Source organism: Mus musculus, chromosome 7 (genome assembly GCF_000001635.26).
Source record: "Mus musculus strain C57BL/6J chromosome 7, GRCm38.p6 C57BL/6J".
Taxonomy (NCBI): Eukaryota; Metazoa; Chordata; class Mammalia; order Rodentia; family Muridae; genus Mus; species Mus musculus.
In genome coordinates, this window is record NC_000073.6 from 133,648,113 (window position 1) to 133,664,655 (window position 16,543).

The 16,543-nt window shown below is 42.3% G+C and overlaps 1 protein-coding gene across 5 annotated transcripts in view; it reads left to right on the top strand.

Annotated features, from left to right (window-relative positions):
- Positions 1 to 16,543, top strand: part of Edrf1 (erythroid differentiation regulatory factor 1) — a 35,474-nt gene that overhangs the window by 10,569 nt on the left and 8,362 nt on the right. For 3 of the 5 annotated variants that reach the window (XM_006507558.4, XM_006507559.4, NM_178115.4), the window contains 14 exons: positions 74 to 185; positions 2,166 to 2,313; positions 2,389 to 2,497; positions 2,912 to 3,023; positions 3,821 to 4,081; positions 5,775 to 5,846; positions 6,145 to 6,295; positions 8,383 to 8,571; positions 8,856 to 9,056; positions 10,314 to 10,532; positions 11,959 to 12,182; positions 13,671 to 13,829; positions 13,969 to 14,118; positions 15,249 to 15,402. In XM_006507558.4, the coding sequence (XP_006507621.1) occupies positions 74 to 185; positions 2,166 to 2,313; positions 2,389 to 2,497; positions 2,912 to 3,023; positions 3,821 to 4,081; positions 5,775 to 5,846; positions 6,145 to 6,295; positions 8,383 to 8,571; positions 8,856 to 9,056; positions 10,314 to 10,532; positions 11,959 to 12,182; positions 13,671 to 13,829; positions 13,969 to 14,118; positions 15,249 to 15,402 (2,261 nt within the window). The remainder of the gene's footprint in view (positions 1 to 73; positions 186 to 2,165; positions 2,314 to 2,388; positions 2,498 to 2,911; positions 3,024 to 3,820; positions 4,082 to 5,774; positions 5,847 to 6,144; positions 6,296 to 8,382; positions 8,572 to 8,855; positions 9,057 to 10,313; positions 10,533 to 11,958; positions 12,183 to 13,670; positions 13,830 to 13,968; positions 14,119 to 15,248; positions 15,403 to 16,543) is intronic. The other 2 variants (XR_003946434.1, XR_378229.4) reach the window with 1 other exon arrangement.

Sequence of the window (16,543 nt, forward strand, 5' to 3'; positions counted from 1 at the left end):
AAAATACAGCTAAGATGATTCATTATGGGACATTTTAATTAAGCCAGATAACACTAGAAATGTACATTTTCAGGGATAACAACAAACCGATTAACGTGTTAACTGGAATAGACTATTGGTTGGACAACCTGATATGCAATGTTCCAGAGCTCGTGATGTGCTTCCATGTTAACGGGATCGTACAGGTGAGACACGGGGTGAAGGGTTCTAAGCTTCCAAGTGTGGAATGGTGCAGAAGGAACTTCATAATTTTTAAGGCTTTAAATATGAAGATGTGTCTTTGGCCCGAAAGATAGGTATGAATAAACTGAAATTTTAGTGTTTTTAGGGTTAAGTTGGTTAGAGCAGAGTTTTAGATTTTCAGGAGTATAATTATAAGTAATGTTGTGAGAAGGTCATAAACACAGTTGAAGCCTGTACTGTTAACTCAAAGTAAGTGCACAGTGGACACATTCCTTTGTTTTGTAAACAGCTGCTCCATCTATACAAAGCTTTAAGAAAATGCCACAGTTTGCATCTGGCAAGACTGTGCTTTCCAGTACCAAGTCCCCTCAGGGCTGTATCTCAGAGTCACCTAAGCATTGTTAAACAACTGCGTTTGGATGCCAGTGAACCAAGCTTCTTTTCAAGAAGCTTTGTACACAATTCTAATTTTCAGTGTTGCTTGAGAACCATTTAGGCCATAACCCTAAGAGACAGCTGTAGTGATAGGTAAAGAGATAACTGCCCACAGCAGGCAGAGAGGGGGAAGTATTAATGATGGGGATGGGGGAAGAGGTGGGGGAGTCCCAGGTCTAGGACAGTGATACAGTTCACTGAGATGGGGTATTGCTACATTTCAGAATGAGGAAATCATAAAGAGTCTCATGAGTATTCTTAAGATACAGTGCTAGGGATGTTGGATGTGGTGATTTGTATGTGCTTGATCAGGGAGTGGCACTGTTAGGTGTGGTCTTGTTGGAGTAGGTGGGACACTATGAATGTGGGCTTTAATACCCTAGTCCTAGCTGCCCGAAAGTCAGTCTTCTGCTAGCAGCCTTCAGATGAAGATGTAGAACTCTGAACTACTCCTCTACCATGCCTGCCTGGATGCTGCTATGCTCCCACCTTGATTATGGACTAAACCTCTGAACCTGTAAGCCAGCCCCAATTCAATATTGTCCTTATAAGAGTTGCCTTGGTCATGGTGTCTGCACACAGCAGTAAACCCTAACAAAAACACTGGGACTGGAGAACAAGTTGGCATTTGATCTGGATAGGTGCTGATATGTTGCCTCACCAAAGACTCGATTATATAAAGTCACATATTGGAGTTCCCACACAGAAGTGAAATTGAAGGGGATGAAGGGGATAGTACAGAATGAAATGCTGGAGACGGAGATAACCACATTGAGGATCACAGTATAAAAGGATGAGACACACCTTGTTTGATGTTAGGAATATCTAGTCTTAAATATACATCAGAAAATGTGGTTAGAGCTATTTAGGGCAGTTTGCACAGAACACAAACTGGAAAAATACGGAGGTATCTTAAAGGTAGTAATAGTTGGCTGGGTTTTAGCTTAGAATAGCAGAGTACTTGCTTAAGGTGGGAGGCTTTTAGCATTATTCCCAGCAATACAAAACAAACAAACAAACAAAAAAACCCTATAAAATCAATTGTAGGATCCATACAGCTTTTCTTCTTTTTGCCACTTCTACCCATTGTGCTACATTCCTGCAAAGGAAAATTCTGCAGGTCCAGGAAAAACATCTGGAGTGATGTTCTACCCTTGGCCCACTGACACATGTGTCTGGAGAAAGAAAGGGGCCAGAAATTGTGTGTGTGTGTGTGTGTGTGTGTTTCTTAAAGCTTGATAGGTAAAGCCCACCTTCAGTTACCTTCCTAGTTGCAGACATCAGGTGGAGAAGAGTGGTCTGTCCATGCTCTGGTAGGAACAGTGCTTCTCCTGGGGTCACTCCTAGAAAATGACACTAATGATCCCCCTTATGGGCAAGGGAAGGCCCTCAGCTCCTTTTGCCATTTGAAACAGGAAAAAATTGAAAAACACCAGCTTAAACTATATGCTACATCTGTTTGTACTTAGGACTTACCTATTTGGTTTTTAACAGTAAGTTGCTGTTGCCTCAGGGTTTCCTAAACTGCATTCATTTGTGCTTTACAGAAATATGAAATGATAAAGACAGAAGAAATCCCCAATTTGGAAAACTCTAATTTTTCTACCAAAGTTATAAAAGACATTGCACAAAATATTTTATCATTTCTTAAATCTAATTGTACCAAAGAAGGGCATACCTATTGGCTCTTTAAAGGTAAGCTAATGCTTGAATGGACAGTAGTGATTTAGGTGAGGGCTGTAGCATGAGGTAAATTGTCTCTGTTTTCAGCAAGCGGCAGTGATATTGTGAAACTCTACGACCTCACGACTCTGTGTGAAGAAACTGAAGACAAGTACCAGAACCCATTCACAATGCCAGTGGCTATCCTCTTATACAAGTGAGTCCTCGGGAACTCAGGTGTCAGTGCAGTGTGGACACACTTGGGAAGCTGAGGGTGAAGGGCCTGTTCCAGCTAGACCCTGTCTGAACACAAAAGTTTTAAGATAAGAAAGTAGTCCCACTATCTAAGCTAAAGATTTTAAGTACTTTTTAATGTTTATGTTGTGACAGAGTATATCTTAGAGTGGGACTGGCCTGTGGGTTGGAGTGTGTTGAGCAGAGAACCACACAGGCACTTTATACTAAATAATCTCAGCCTTGCTGTGTAAGCTCTGTCATGGTGGGTGATTGAGATGCAGCATCGGGTGCTGCTTTGTGCCATTTGTTCCATTTGACAGATAGAGGACCCGCCTCCATTGTATCCTGCAAGAGAGGCTAAGTGGGTAGTGAAACTACCATGCTCTTCTTTCAGGGTTGCTTGTAACATGATGATGAAGAAAAATCAAAACAAGAAACACTATGGAACTATTAGAACATTGCTTCTCAACTGTGTTAAGTTGTTGGACAAAAGCAGACATCCTCAAGTAAGATTGCCATGCCTGATGAGTAAGCTAGTCCTGGACTATTGATAGAGCATTGTTGCAGTGGAGCCTGGTCAGATCCTTTCTCCATGCTGTATCCCTCTAACTGCATGAAGCTGAGTACTAAGGATGTGTTTGATCTGAATTGAGGCATCTGCCGGTGTAAAATACACATTGAATTTTAAGAATGAAAGTTACGTTGAAACATTTAGTAGATGTATAATTAAATGTATGAAATTGTTTACTAGATTTTATATCTTAAACATGACTACTGAAAGATTTAAAGTTCATGTGTGGCTCCTGTTAACATTCCTTTTGGACAGTTCTGTTCAGTGACAAACACTGAAGTGTCATCTTAGTAGAGTGTGAGTTTTCCTTTGCTTTATCACAATTAAAAAGTCTTTTAAAGGATTTATTACAGAGATGAGATTTGTTAGTAAGGGAGGCTCAAGATCCATTAGATTTTCCCTCTAGCCATAGGTTATATAGTACCTGTTAGCTGCCTAGTAAAGATTAACACTCACAGTTTATAAAGAGACTCTGGGGATGAGATGGAATCTGCTAGCATTTTATTTATTTACACACGAAAGCTTGTCTGCAGTGGCGGAGGAGGAGGGCTCAGAGTCCACCTAATGTCTAGAAGGAAGAAAACAGTCAGTCTGGGTTTCAGAGCACACTGTCCTTTGTGTGGTATCGTGGTGAAAACAACTTTAGACTTCCCCTAAGGTTTTCAGTGTGGTGAAGCAGCTTCAGTCTTTACATGTATTTCTTTCTTTCTGTTTTTTTGTTTTTTAAATAAGATTATTGCTTCAGCCAACTACATGCTTTCAGAGCTTTTCCAGCTGGATGAGCCTAAAAAGGAGGAAAGTTCAGACTCCCCTTTAAATGAGAATTCGGATGAAAGCTACAGTGAAGAGGAGGAGGAGATGGCAGACAGTGATGAGAATGGATCCTACAGCACCAGCTCTGACCCAGCAGATGACAACAAGGCAGTGGCTATCATTAAGTCTGTTGGAGAACTGTCAGTACCGGAAAAATACAAGTCGATTCATCAGATCAGAGTAAGCAGCTCTGTTTGTGTCTATGCTGTTTTCCTTGCAGAATAGAATAGGACATTCTTGTAACTGACTTATGAGTTCTAGAACTTGACTTTAGGAGCACACAGTGCAGTAAAATTACCTGGAGTAACTGACTCACATTATATAAAGCCATGGTGAACAAATGTGCTAACCGCAAGTCCATGGTTGACTTTTTCTGAGGGGGATTTTTCTTTCTGTTGACCAATATATAGTATTGGTCTCTTTCCCCGGCATTGCTGTTTAGTATTGGAACAGTTGGTGGATTACTGTTTAGTGAGCATAGACTCAGTTGAGAAGGGGATGCCCCTTAGGTGTCCGTGTGGAGAAACCTGGTGAGTTACCACTGTGTCGCCAGTACCTGTTTCTGTGCTCTTATGTCTGCCTCAGTTGGGGCCAGGTGAACCTTAACAACTTCATCCTCTTCCCGTCTGTCTCTCGGCATGAGTGGACTCTCCTTGTATACTACCTCCCTATGTTCAGGTACAGGGTTTGAAGGCATACCGTTCTTTTACCCTAAACCGCTGCCTGGTTTTTCTGACCTGCTTTTCTCCCTCCCACACTTCTTTATTTTTTTTCATAAAGAAAAGCAATTAGAGCCAGTCAAGGTCCTGACCTGTTGCTTCTGCTTAGCACGTGCTTTTCCTGATGTAGTTTTCATGACTGCCCTTTTTTAAGGCTGTGTCTTGGCTAAATGGTGTCACTTCTTCCTTCGGGGTCCCAGATCACTTTCACCACACCATGCTGTTTTTATTTCTCTCTTGAACCTGTCTGTACCTGATAGCCCTGTACTACATGTTTTCTCTCTTCCCCAGAGCATAAGCTTACATCTAGGACGAGTAATGTGCTTACAAAGAAGTCATTGTCTGAATCTTAGTTCACATTTAGCTTGAGCCCCACGCTTTTCCAGTTAAGTCAGTAATTACTACATTTCAGTGTACTAGGGAGACTGCATTGTAACTGAGCCTTGGACTCACAAGACAGTTGAATGGTTTAAGGATGGTATGGAGTGTTAAGATTCTCTGATTTTATAGGAACCCTCTTTACCAGTGTCTGAGGCACACAGAAGAGTGTCGTCATCTTCCTGGGAGCGATCTTAGCTTTGCTTGGCCTGTGTGGGGTGACTTAGGAGTTTGCAGTCTTGGTTCCTAATTCTCATTTACTCACTTTGTCCTGAGTCATCTGAGTGGGTCTTCCTGTGAATGCTAGTGATTCCAGCCTCCCTAGAATCAACAAAATGAAATGCCCTTTCGTTTAGTGCCACTTAGCAGTCAGAGGGTGTTAACAGGTTGTTTCTTAATTAAGCAAATAAGGTGGGAGTGGTACTTTTTAACCTACTAAATTGATTGGTGTTACTCTCAGTGTGCTGCTGTCAGCACTAATAAAAGGTGAGCTGACCTGTTTGCTTTGGTGTGCATTTCTCTAAAGCATTACTCCTCTTGCACTTTTGCTTTTATCAAATAGAATTATTAGAACTTTAAGTGTTTGGCTACACAGTCTTTTGTTAAGCAAGATTTGAAACAGTGCTGAAAACATTTGTATCAGTTACCTCACCAACTGCAATACAAAGCACATTTCTAAATTATTGCTTTGCAAAGTTGTAATAATTTTGGGAAATGGGAGCTGGTCTGTTGGGAGTGGTAGCATGCTGGTAACTTGTCATTGTTTGTCTCTGAAGCCCAGTTGTGCATTTCCCGTTTGCCATGACACAGAAGAGCGCTGTCGACTCGTCCTTAGCTATGTGTTGGAGGTAAGTCTAGATGTGCTCCTCATTGATCAACAGTCTGTGCTTATTTGCAAGTAGCATGTGGTTTGTTGGTGTCTAAATGTTTTGAGTGATGTCCTGCTGTGATTTTATTTTCTTCATCTAAAGCAAAAACCAAATCATTTTCCCAAGTCTTTCAGATCATATGTAGTTCTAAATATCTGAGGTAGAAATGCTGCTGTGTGCTTAAGTTTTGGTTAACTATTAGTGAGTGGGTATAGCAAATGTTTTTCTTTTTAAGAAGGGAATAAAGGTATGTGTTTGTGTGTTTTACTTTTTAAAGGGTTTAAAATCTGTAGATAGTAGCATCAAAAAAGAAAGCGACCTTCCAGCAGCTGACCCCAGCACTCCTATCCCCTTAAAATATGAAGATGAATCCACAAGGGGTGGCCCTGAGGGGCTGGAGAAGCAGATGGCCTTGTTCCTGGACAAAAGTAAGTTGGTTGGTAAGCACTTAATGTCTTCAGTAGAGCAGCACACTCCCCTGTAGCCAGACAGGCTGTGTCAGGCACTTACTGGGAGGGATTGAGCAAAAGGGAAGCCATGGAGATGAAGAGTCAGGGATCCTTTCCTTGGAAGCTAATTTTGAGATTTTTCCTGGTGAGAACCTAAGGAACCTGCACCTCTGCTGGCAGCCTGGGGAAGCCACCAGGGTTTCAGGGAATCGCCGCCCTTGTGAAGTGTGCGGAGTCTTAAGAGCAAGAGAACCAGATCACTCCCTAGCCCTGAAGGACATGGCCTCTACTCAATTAAGCTGCTTTTTCTTTCTCACACTGGAGACATTGACAGCAGCTTCTTTAGAGGCTCTTAGAAGATGTAAAGGGTGGTCTGGTGAGATGTCTCAGTGGTTAATAACTGGCTGCTCTTCCAGAAGTCCTGAGTTCAATTCTCAGCAACTGCATGGTGACTGGTGACCATCTTTGAAGGATCTAAGGCCCTCTTCTAACAGATATAGCATGTAGACAGAGTACTCCTACATTTGAATAAGTATATAAAAGTTTTTAAAAGAAGAAGTAAAGGACTGATAGGATAATGTGCTTAGAGATGCGTACATTATGAGCACCTATCAGAGATGGCTGCTATTGTGCCATAGTTGAATAAGCTAGAAATAGTTATTGAAATTTCTAGAGGGTCCCTCTAGGTCACCTTTCAGAAAGACACTGTGGACTTGGAAATACAAATCTTGTTTCTTAATATGAATTATATGTCCCTTTCCATTTATACTCTGATAGTCAGTTCCAGTTTGAGTTTTTGTTGTTTTGTTTTTTTGAGATTTTACTCAATTTTTTACTTGATATGTTTAGATAGGTGGTTGTTTGGCTTACATGTCAGTTTACCACATGCATGCAGTGCCCACAGAGGCCAGAAGAGGACATCGAATCCTCTGCAACTGGAGTTACAGATGTGCGCCACCATTTGGGTGCTGGGAAGAGAACCCAGGCCTTTTGGAAGAGCAGTCACTGAGCCATCTTCTCCATCCCTCAGTTGTAGCTTTTTTGTTTTGTTTTAATGGTTTGAAAGTCTGTTTGTTGTTGTTTTGAGGTAATACACATGTAGAAATGATAGGGCAGATGGGCTAGATTTCTTTCTCTAGTACTTATGTGGTACTCCTTGTGTGCAAGGCTCGTTCTGCATTCAGAGAACTGCACCAGGACTTCACTGTTGCCTAGACTGTCTCTTCTTATCTCTCTTCCCTGTTGAAAAACCCTGCTCCAGTGTGGGCTTGGTGACTCCGTTGTAGTCCTGTCACTTGGGAGGCTGAGGCAGGATTGCTGCAAGTTCAGTGGTAGCTTGGGCTATAGAATGAAACTCGGGAAAAGGGAAGATGGGGCTGAGAGGTGGCTCAGTGGTTAAGAGCACTTGCTGCCCTCCCAGAGGACCCGGGTTCAATTCCCATCACCCATATGGCAGCTCAGAACTGTCTGCAACTTCAGTTCCAGGGAACTTGACACCTTCACAAAATAATTACCAGTGCAAACTTACCAGTGCAAAACTTAGTGAAGGAAGGAAGGAAGAAAAGGATCCCAGTCTCATTCATGTTCATGTTCTCTGTGCTGCTGTCCCATGTCAACAGACTTAATCCTCTTCTCTGTGTTAAACAGCTCTCAGTACACAGCTGTGAGCAAGACCTTCTCACGGTACCTCACATGCAGAGAATGTTTATGGCAATAGAAGAAGAGGATGCAGGCACAACCCAGGTCATAGTAACAAAGTGTCTTAGCATGTGACTAGAGAAGCTGGTCTGAGGTCTGGGGACAGGCTCTGTTTCACAGCGTATATACTGCTTGGTGGTGTGATGCAGAAATTATAGACAGCTGGCAGGTGTCACTTTCATGTTGAAAGTGATAGTGACTGACAGCGGGAAAACCGAAGACCTTAGAAGATGCCATGACACTGCTGCTTTCTTCTCCTGCCATAAGTTACCAATCTCAGCCTGCCAGTAGTACCTGAGTCAGGTTATTTTTTTATTTTCTGTTGAGATTTAAGTTCAGTCAACATGTGATGTTTTTCTGTGTTATAGTGGGCTCCATTCAGAAGGGCAGTTGTTCTGGGCAGTCTGGAATGACCCCTGGTTCTTGGCAACATAAAATGAAACTTCAGCTGATTCTCAAGTCATCAAAGGCCTACTACATTTTGTCAGATGCTGCCATGAGTCTTCAGAAGTATGGAAGAGCATTGAGATACATTAAGCTAGCTCTACAGAGCCATGGTAAGCCTCCACACTGAGTATGTCCTGAAGGCCCTGGAGTGAGGGAAGCATTGAGTCATAGTAAACCTTCACTCCTCTTCCTTAAAAAATTCAATTTTAAAGCAGCACCTTCCGGCATGTTACATTTCATTTTTAGCAGCGTTCTAACATCTTGGTGTGAAGAATGTGAAGCCCTGTGCCACCTGCTGTGGACAGTGGCTGTCACAGCACAGAGATTTCACGTTTGCCATGAGTATCAGTTCTAACATCTGTGTGGGCTCTCCCTCTCACCACTGTTCAAACAGATACTTACTGCTGCCTCTGCACCAACATGCTTTCTGAAGTGCTGCTGTTCCTCTCTCAATACCTGACACTTTGCGGCGACATCCAACTCATGCTGGCCCAGAATGCAAATAACCGAGCAGCACACCTCGAGGAGTTTAATTACCAAACAAAAGAAGACCAGGAGATCCTCCACAGTCTCCACAGAGAGTCCAGCTGCCAGGGTATGCAGGCATTTTCCTTGTTCACAGTGGGATAATCTGTTCAGCTCAGGGAGTATGCTGCAAAAGTGTCAGGAACAGTAGCCTTTTGTTTAAGGGTTCCATGCCATTCTTTTTCAAGTTCTAAAATTGACCATGGCTGAGTGTAGCTGTATATACCTTAATCCCACCAAAGGGAGATAGGCAGGCAGATCTCTGAATTTGAGGCCAGCTTGGTTTACATAGTGAGTTCCAAGACATCCAGGAATACATAGTGAGACCATTTCTCAGAAACAAAGAGTATGCTCTTACGTGTTTGTATCACATAATTTTCAGATCCTTTTAACTAAGGTCTGATAACAGTTGTTTCCTTTACTCACGCTTGATGGGATTTTTGTAGGTATACATCTAGGCAACTCTGCAAGCCAGGGTTTTGGGGATAAAGAAAAAATGGTTGGTGAAAGTGGGTTAAGTATCTTATGAATGAGTCTACAGGGCTAAGAGAAAGTTAGCACGTACCATATACTTTTATCATCCGTTCTAAAAAGATAAAATGATTTAACCACAGGAACACACTCCTCAGCTCGGAGCAGCCATGTGAGCACATCCAGTAGGATGTAAGCGTCAGTCGTGGGTAATTACAATTAACGTAGAACACTAGAAGAGAGAGATGTAGCATTTCCTAGGATTTTTACTCGTTCTTCCCTTTCTTTTTCTAAAATAATCATTTTAATAGCCGCAGTGGGAAAATCCATAGAGATTTTACTTCTCTCTTCATAGTTATTTCACTTAAAACACTGTGTGATGTCCCCTGTGCATTGGTGTCACAGTAGGGGTGCCACACTTCCCCCAAGGGTTGGAAGTAATGGCATCACCCAGCAGCCTCTTTGGTATCTTTGGTGGCTTAAGCTTGGCATGTGTTCTGTTTCATGAGCTGGACCCATCAGTCCAGAAAAACAAAGAGCAAAGCTGCCTAACTGTACTAAAGACCTTTAGTCTGTGCAAGTAGCTTGGGAAGATCTGAGTGATAGAAATAGTTGGTATTTATAGGCAGAAAAATACTATTTTAAGCAAACATGAATATTCTAGGAAGATACCATTTTATTAATAGACATTTTACAGTGGCACGATTTTTGTTGTATTGATGGAATCTGTGTTTACACTGTATTGCACTGTCTTTCTGACTTAAAATGTCAGGCACTTACAGGTCTTAAGGAAAGGAGTAAGGGCTCATAACATCCCATTGTCCTAACATTTCTTTCTTTTCTTTTCCTTTTTAAGGATTTGCATGGGCAACAGATCTATCTACAGACTTAGAAAGTCAACTCTCAGTTAGTTGTAAATGTTATGAGGCTGCTAATGAAATCTTGCAATTCAGCGACTTAAAAAGTCAGAATCCAGAACACTATGTACAGGTGTTGAAGAGAATGGGAAACATTAGAAATGAAATCGGTGTATTCTACATGAATCAGGCTGCTGCACTGCAGGGTGAGCGAGTAGGTGAGTGTCTCCTGTGGCCGCCTCTGCATTCCCGGTTGTACTGTTTGTGGGTGAAGCAAAGGACTGGCACCTGAGGGTGTGTGATTACAATGTGCTTTGCTGAGAATCTTACAACTAGAAAAAAACATTTCCCCTTGGGATCCATTCTTTCCCGTATCTTCCATGCTTTAGACTGCTAAGTTCAGAAGTAGCTTGGACAAGTCAGAAGTAGCTTGTATTGGATGTGCAGCTAGTACCTCAGATCTCTGGGAAATGTGCTAAAAGGTACATACATGCAGTGCAGTGGATGGGGAAGCTGTCTGTCCTAGTTGTAGGTATTTGAAGGCTCTGGGAAAGATGGTACAGTTGCATCGGCAGTCCCTGAACAGGACCTCTGGATGCAATCTGAGGAACGGAAGGCTCCAGAGCATGAGGGTAGCAGTGCACACCGCAAGGAGTTGAGGAAGCAGTGAGTAGGTTCAGGCTGCACTGGGTTGGCCTGTGCCTATCAGTGGACTGCGTGTGGAAAGATCTAATTTAGTAGTTGATTATAAATGTGCTGAGAGCTGAAAAGGGATGGTGCTCCTCAAATTGAAAAGCATCCCCATAAGGGTAGTAGCTGAAGCCATTCAAGGGGCTCTTAGTGGAAAAACTAGGTGCTATGAGAAGGGAAGGGACCTGGGCTGGAGGTGAGGGCCACAGATAAACCGAACTTAATCTATGCCTGCTAAATTGTGAACCGTGCTTGACCCGGGGGCACAAATGATGCTCTAGAAAGTTCATTGTTGGTGGGAGAACCTGAGTGCTTAAGTGACATCTGGAGTTTTGTCAGTGGGAGAGCATGTGGTATATAGTAAGAATCCAGGAGAAGTATATAAAACATAAACTATAGCCTCTTAAAACTCAATTGGAACCTTGATGTGTGTTTGATGCTTAATAATGTAGTCCTTTGCCCAGGTGTCTTTACTTGGTTGGTTTTGAATGACTGTGATTAAATGTATCGGTCTGCTGGGACTACTAAATACCCCAGATGGTATAGTCTAATATGTTAGGATTTATACTTCCCAGTTATGAGTACTGGAAGTCCAAGGTCAAGGCAACATCAGGGTTGGATTTTTCTCAGATTTCTTTTCTTGCCTTTCAGACAGCCACCTTCCTACTGTGCATTTACAAGGCCCTTTCTCTGTATCCCTTTGGTGTCTTTTCCCAAGTCATATTGGATCAGAGTCTCATTCTTAATGACCTCATTTAATGTTAATCACCTCTTCATAGGCCTGATCCTACGTATTGTCCCCGTGTAAGCTAGTGCGAGGTAGTGCTTTACCTCAGGGACTCCTGAAGAGTGCCTTCCCTCATGTGACAGGCATCAGAGAGAGAGCTGCAGTTGACCCACTGGGTTCACACTGATGTCTGCTTATGCAATTGTTTTCTTTCTTTCTTTGTGAAGTGAGCAAATCTGTGTCTGCTGCAGAGCAACAATTGTGGAAAAAAAGCTTTTCTTGTTTTGAAAAGGGGATTCACAACTTTGAGTCGATTGATGATGCTACAAATGCTGCCCTTCTGCTGTGCAACACGGGAAGACTCATGCGGGTCTGTGCGCAGGCGCACTGCGGTGCAGAGGATGAGTTCAAACGGGAGTTCTCTCCAGAGGAGGGCTTGTATTACAGCAAGGTAAGGTGGTTGCCTTCACTTCAGTCCTCATCTATTCACTCTCATCCATCTAAACTGCCCTTTGCTCCACTAAGTAAACTACAGATGACTACAGCATTGTAATGGCAAAGGAGCAGACAGCTTGTAGGAACAGTAGGATGTCAGTGCTGAGGACGACCTGTGGAACTATTGGGTTCCGGAAAGATGCTTAAGTAAATGGTGTTGATGGAGTTCAGGACACTAAAGATTGGCATAGAGAGAGAAACTGGGAAAGTCCCAGAAGATGCAGGTGGAAGGCTGTGTGCCCCAGCCAGCATGGGAGATAGACATGTACATCAGAGAGCAAATATGGAAGCAGGTCGCAGTCTAACAGAAATGACAGGTAAGGTCAGAGGTGAATACATCCCTAAGGTATGAAGAAAGGTTAAGAATATGCAACAGAGCAAATAACCTTTTAAAGTAAATGCTCAGTATGTTTGTTTTTATTTTGAAATTACAGTTTATAATTATGAAAAATTGAACATGGCACAGAAGACATGGCTCAGGAATTGGAAATGCCTGGTGTTCTTCCAGAGGATCAGAGTTTAGGTCCCATGTAGGACAGCTCACAGCTGCCAGAAGCTGCTCCAGCTTCTGAGGACCCATTGTTCTCTCCCTGCCTCTGCATGCACCCCACACGTACAGTAGACAGACACACACTAAACATCACTCTAAGGAATGACCCTGGGCTGCTTCTTGTACTCATGTACCTCTAGCTGTTAGGAGACTGAGACAGACAGGAGGATTAAAAGCTACCTTGCAGGGAGGGGTTGACTTACCAAATTGTCACATTGTCTCCAGTGTTGGAGAGGGCGAGCAATACAAGAAATGAGCCTTCAGGAGATAAGGGCACCGAACCTAGTGATCTGAGTTCAGTCTCCTTAGCTCACACGGTCAAAGGAGAAAACCAACTCCTACAAGTTAGCTTGACTTTAATAAATAAAAACAAAAATTTTATAAAAAGACATGAGCACTTAAATTATTAGCTGTTTTCAAACTTTAAATTTAGCCTTCAATAGAAAATATACCTAGCATAGTACATTTTAAAATAAAAGTGACTAAAAAACAACTTGTGTATTCATAACAGTTAATACTGAAATGTAATAAGTATTGCTGGGTGATAGAGCTTAATGTAACTGTTGTGAGAATACCATGGCCAGTATTTGAAGATGAGGGTGAGAGAATTAATTTTACACTACAATAATTTTTTTTTTGTAGTTTACTAGTTACACAAAGTAATTTTCCTTCAGCGTTGGGGGAGAAAAACCCAACAAAGTCCATCCTCCTGCATCATCCAAAGTCAGAAAGCAGCACCAAAAACAGACCTTGCAGGGGCATTCTATCTGCTTCAGGTTGTCTCTTTACTAAGTACTTAACATTGGTTGCCCTGCCTTCCTTCTTTAGGTAATTCTCCCAGATTCAGTCTCATGTATGCTCTTTGCACATGTTTAACACTTGCCCTCTTCACAGGCCGTTGATTACTATTTGAAGGCTCTGAGGTCATTGGGAACGAGAGACATGCACCCAATTGTTTGGGATTCTGTGAACTGGGAATTGTCCACTACATACTTCACCATGGCGACTCTGCAGCAAGATTATGCTCCATTATCCAGAAAAGCTCAGGAGCAGGTGATAAGACTTTCTGGATTTTACACTGAAGTCAACACTACTTATTCCTGTTTTTAATGTTGCACACCAGCCATCTTTAGCAAGCAGTATTTAATGTGAATGCTTTTTCTTTCCCTTCTCCATTGAAATCTATGAACAGATTGAGAAAGAAGTGAGCGAGGCTATGATGAAGTCCCTGAAGCACTGCGATGTTGACTCAGCAACTGCTCGGCAGCCCCTCTGTCAGTACCGAGCTGCGACCATCCATCACAGGCTGGCTTCCATGTACCACAGCTGTCTGAGGAACCAGGTGTGGCCATCCAGATTAAATTCCATGCTTCACTTATTTAAAAGTATCCGCCGAGCCTGCCGATGCTTTGGGTATATTTTACATGGCACCTCTTCCTGTTAGCTGATGTGGCTACTTTAGAAGAACTCAGCATGTCAGTGCTTCTCCCTTTTTATCCGTGACATGTACTTTTCTCTGCTGTAAATGATGGCGTCTTAGTGTGGAAATCAGATACTTTCCTGAGTATACTACTTAACGTTTGTTATAAATGTAGTTAAGCTTTGTATAGTAGTAGTCCTGTGTACATTTTAAAAGGCTTCCCGGGGCAGGAGTGAGAGAGTCAGCACTTATAACCATCTGTAATCCCAGATCCAGGAGGGCCCAGTGCCTCTGGCCACTGCAGGCTTCTGCACTCATGTGCACTCATGTGCACATGCTCCTCTTGCACATTTGCATAATTAAGATTTATAGTACAGCCCTCTCATCCTTGTGAACTGGGAAGTGCACATGAAAGCATCTGGAAAGTGTCAGTGGAGCATGGACACAGTTGAAAGAATGTGAGGGAAGCCCCAGTGTGCCTGCTCTGGAGGCCAGAGAATGGAAGAGGGCTCTGTAGAGAATGGAAGAGGGCTCTGTAGAGCCCTGGGCTTCCCTACTGATGTGTGTGTTATACATTGTCCAAGATGTTCTCTCGTGTTTAGGGCCTCTGTATCTTACAACTGAATGAGTTGTATTTTTGTTTTTGATTTGTTAAAAACTTGATGGACTTAGACTGCTTTTCCTCTCTCATGGCTCACTGCCTGGCATTGAACACCTTGTCTGTAGTGCATCGAGCCCCTTGGTTCTTTGTTTGAATTTTATTCCTTTTGTCCCTTGAGATTTTTGAGACAAGGACCCGCTATGTCATTTCAGACTGGCCTAGAACTCACTGTGTAGTAGCTGGCTTACTGAGAACTCATGGTTCTTAGTCTCCTCTTCATTTTATTATTCCCATAGCAGGTACTAAGTGATATTTTAAATTGGTGAACTTCAAACTTATAACACTATAAAAAATAAAAATGAACGCATTAGTGATGCAGGCAGGATTGAGTAATAATACTGAAGCCCCAGCCTTGGGACCTTTTTTACTATTATATTATTTTTATTTGTAGGTTGGTGATGAGCATCTTAGGAAGCAGCACCGAGTGCTGGCAGATCTCCACTACAGCAAAGCTGCGAAGCTCTTTCAGCTTCTCAAAGACGCTCCCTGTGAACTGCTTAGAGTGCAGCTAGAAAGGGTGGCATTTGCAGAATTTCAGATGAGCAGTAAGTCTGACTTCTCAGATACATGTGTGTTGGCTGTTTTCTGCATCATGTTAGAGGGAGGCCACGCTGTGTGTGGCTCTTGGATATAAGCAGGACCATTTTCCTGTTAATTTGCCCATAGTTAAAGCTTTCCCTACATTTTTTGAAATGCTTTTTAAAACCTAGAGAAATGAATAGAGACTTTAAGTATGGAAAGTTTTGGATGAAGCAGCAGCAGCGTGGAAACCATGGTCCTCACTCTTTAAATATGGAACTGGCACCTGGGGCCTTTGGTTGATTGTGGAATGGATGCTGCTGTGATTCCTGCTTGAGCTCAGCTAAATGAGCAAATAGGGGAGGGTCACAGGAAGTGAGAGGACTTCATTGTGTGTCTGTCATCTTCTCAGCAGAGCAGGAGAGAACATTCTGACCACTTAATATTTCAAATTTAAACTTTATAATAAAGTTTTGGATTTTGGGGTGTGCCTGATATCCGATGTTGGAATTAAGAAAGCTCAGCCTGTAAAATCTATGACCTACTTCAGAATGGGGAGCCAAGATCTAAATTGTTTTGATCCCAGACAGTCTGATTAGAGATGTTAATGTATACGTTAAATATGTGTGACTTGGTTTGTATGAGATACAGAGCCCGTGAGAATAAGAAACTACCGGTTTATTGCCTGTACATAGGGACCCTGGGAGAATAGGAGAACCATTTCTATAGACTCATTTAGAAATGAATTCATTACCATTTCTAAAACTATTCTCTGCGATTTTTTTTTCTATCAGTGTGTATGCATGCCAGATGTATATAGGCTCTGGATAACCTTTTACTTGGCATCTTGCAGTTTTCTGTCATGTTTGAATTCTTCATGATTAAAAGATATTTTTGTAAAAGAATAGAGAGACATTGGAGACACAGTCAGATTGGTGTAGTTCATTGCATTTGGAAAACATCTTACGGGCAAATGAGAGATAGTTCATCAGGTAAAGGTACTTGCTTCCAAATCAGATGACCTAAGTTCCATCCCTGGGACCCATAGGTTACCATCGGACCTCCAAACATGTGTCACGACACAAATGAACCTCCCCACACTTACAATAAATAATGTTTTTGGAAAAATAGTGGAGATAATTAAGAGAAGGGGGTAGCCAGCTTTGT